This window comes from Gavialis gangeticus, unplaced genomic scaffold (assembly GCF_001723915.1).
Source record: "Gavialis gangeticus isolate Ggan-Ray unplaced genomic scaffold, GavGan_comp1, whole genome shotgun sequence".
In the NCBI taxonomy this organism is placed as follows: Eukaryota; Metazoa; Chordata; order Crocodylia; family Gavialidae; genus Gavialis; species Gavialis gangeticus.
Genome location: NW_017729004.1, coordinates 32,715,987 through 32,719,066, shown reverse-complemented (window position 1 = coordinate 32,719,066; position 3,080 = coordinate 32,715,987). Strand labels below are relative to the sequence as shown.

General features: G+C 37.4%; 1 protein-coding gene across 1 annotated transcript in view; it reads right to left on the bottom strand.

Moving 5' to 3' along the window:
• Window positions 1-733: 733 nt before the first annotated feature.
• ITGB1 (integrin subunit beta 1) overlaps window positions 734-3,080 on the bottom strand; it is a 98,489-nt gene continuing 96,142 nt past the window's right edge. Inside the window, exon 16 of the mRNA XM_019508197.1 lies at window positions 734-2,133. Within this exon, the coding sequence (XP_019363742.1) occupies window positions 2,068-2,133 (66 nt within the window). The 3' untranslated portion in view covers window positions 734-2,067. The remainder of the gene's footprint in view (window positions 2,134-3,080) is intronic.

Below are 3,080 nucleotides of genomic sequence, written 5' to 3'. Positions count from 1 at the left end.
ACTACCCCGCAATGGAAAAGAGATACCAAAACTTCCCTAACCCCAATGGGTGCTGCTTATCAAAAGGATCTGATCTCGTGTGCAAGAGGTACATCAGAAGTGGTATTTCTGTCAGCACTGCATAAAGAAAAGTAAGTTATACACTACCTTGTGCATGAACAAAATTTATTACTTTTTCAGATAACACACTTGAATAAACAAACAGGAAAAAAATGCATGAAGGTTCCAGGTTCCAAAGGAAACTTGCAGTACTAGCAGTCAAGAAAAATATGGCTTGTATATAGATCCAGTCTTTACATTATGGGTATTTATACATGTACCTTTTTTTCCCCCACGACACGACAAAGATCCACCACTTCAGAGCAGACTCGATTAATGAATCTGCTTCGCACGAGCTGATGTGTACTGTGCTGTGCCATGTGCAGTTGTATAAGTGGCGAAATGCGCATAAGCATGCAGAAAATGGCATTTTGCTGCTTATACAATTGCATAAATCACAGCATTGCGGCACTTGCACATGTAAAAAAGCCCTATAATACTAAAAACAAAGATTTTGGATTTTTTAAATAGATATTAATTAAATATTTTTACATACAATACTCTTAATATTGGTTTTTCTCAGTATATTTTTAGTGCAATTCTTTTTATCCCCCATTATCAACTGTGTGTGTTGTGCCACAGTGCCAGTTCAAAGGGAGCATAATTAAACAAACAGTCATCATTAACTAGAATAGACTTTTCAGGATTAATTTAATATATTAAGAAAATGAATAAAACAAAAGACTTCTCACACTTTTCATTAGAAATTATACTATCAAAACTGCTGTTAGCCCTTAACATAACCCTTGTGAGTGTACTGTATGGTTGCTTGAACACAGTGCATTAGAAGATGACACAAGTTTGAGGTGTTTTTAGGTATTTTATTTAATAAATAACTTCAGTAACAGCACTGTAAAAAGTGAACATCTGTTAAAATAAAAAAGGCACTTAAAACAAGATTATGACTAATCTGGAACAGATGCAATCTGAATGGTCAAAGGCAAATATACATGGCACATGTCAAAACTGAGATGTGACAGACACGTCACAGTACAAGCTATGCAATCTCAGCTACAGGGTAAAGGCAAATTTACAGCCAAGACTGCGAAAGAAATAAAGTTTGTGTCAATAAAAAAAAATCTTACAAAAGTTGCAACTAAACACATTAAAATATTAGGAAGGGTGACAAAGCTCCAGGCTTTAAACCAAAACGTTACAAAAAAAAAAAGACATGATATGAATTAAGGCCCTTATGTATTTTGAGGATGTCTTGGCTGAGTACCTCAAGGTACTGCAAGCCAGGGCTTGAATTTACAAAGAAAAGTCAGTCACCAGGCAGCAACTTTGTGAAAAATGACACGTTTTAAAGCTTTTTTTATCCTTTCCTAAATTTCGCAACACCTTCAATTCTTCCATAAGCCGTTACTTGGCAATTTAAAAATAGGTATGCACATACTTTTCACAGTCCTTTACATCATTCATTTCCAGCCTATTCAACTTACTGTAGATCTAATCAGATACATCCAGCAAACAGACCACCAGTTATTCACCAACTTGAAAAATACAAAGTGAGATTAAAAGAAGCTATTTAGTTTACATTTTAACTGTGTCTGCAAACTCAAGCCCTGATGTCCCTGTAAAGCTAAAACTTAATTTTAATACTCCATGGCTAGGCAGAGACTTCATACTGATTGTTTTAACCATTTCCCTCTCAGTCATGTTATAACAGTATCTATTCATCCTACAGAAGCCTACATTTTAACAGAACAGGAGGGGAAAGGTCAAAAAGGCACCATGTGACCTTAGCTGACTAGGCTATGCAGTCTCAAGTATTTTGTCAGTCCCCTGGCACTGATTATTTTTATTTGCAAAATAAATTTCATATTGTACATTTTCAAAACCTGCACAGGAAACAAACCTATATGTAATGAGTTAGTAAAATCACTGCAGTATTGCCCTATATCTACCTAACTGTGACTACAAAATTGCTATGTTGCATACAGTGTTGTGAAGTTATACAAGCAGTGTTCATTTTCCCTCATATTTAGGATTTACCACAGTTGTCACTGCACTCTTGTAAATAGGATTTTCACCCTAAAAAAGAGAAAGATTAACATTAATAGAAAGGTACACAAAGTACTGCATTTGTGGAAAATGTAAAAATTATTTTAAGAAGTTATCATTTATTTATCTGCATTGTTTCCATACACAACAACTTTAGCTCAAATAAAATGCATGCTCAGCTAATAAAAGCAAAGGGTTAGAGCACAATTTTATTATAGGTATATGTCACATGGTTTCCTCCATATCTGGGAACCATACATGCTGATTTGAAGGCTGAACAGTCACCTGAAATCTTTACAGTTCATAACACTTTTTGTAAAGGGAGGAGGAAAGCACTTCGTGCAACATTTTTTCCAGAACCATGGCCTACAGTCACAGGAAGTACTCAAATGTGTATGTAAATAGCCTACTTTGCTTTATAAGTAATTATCAAATCCTGCAATGCCGGAAGTAATATGAACATTTCTTAAACATTTTAAACATTTAAAAAGCTGTAAAAACAAAACAACCCTGGGTCTAAGGTGGCATAAATATCAGTGAATCAGTAGCAGTAGACAAGGTCGCATGACGGACAGCCCTCTCAGCCAATCAGTGGTGAGAGACGGGGCCACTGATGGACAGCCCTCTACACCAACCATTGATGGGGGGAAAGAGGGTACTAGAGGGCGGGGGAGTCCCTCAGCCAATCAGAGGTGTAGGAGGCTGGGGGAGGGGGAGGCGGAAGGGGAGGCACCATGATAAGCCTGTGAAAATGGCCAGCCCTGTGTTCTGTCCATGAAATTGGCTGTTGCCGCCTCGAGTTGGGCAAACCCCTATTTGTGAGCAACAACTCACTTCTTCAGCTGCTATAAAGATCTGAAGAAGGGCAGTTTGTGTCTGAAACCTTGACTCACTTCATTCCCAGCTATGCAGTCAGTCCAATAAAAGATATGACCCCAAAAATCCTTTCTTCACGCACATTCCATGGACCATCCTGG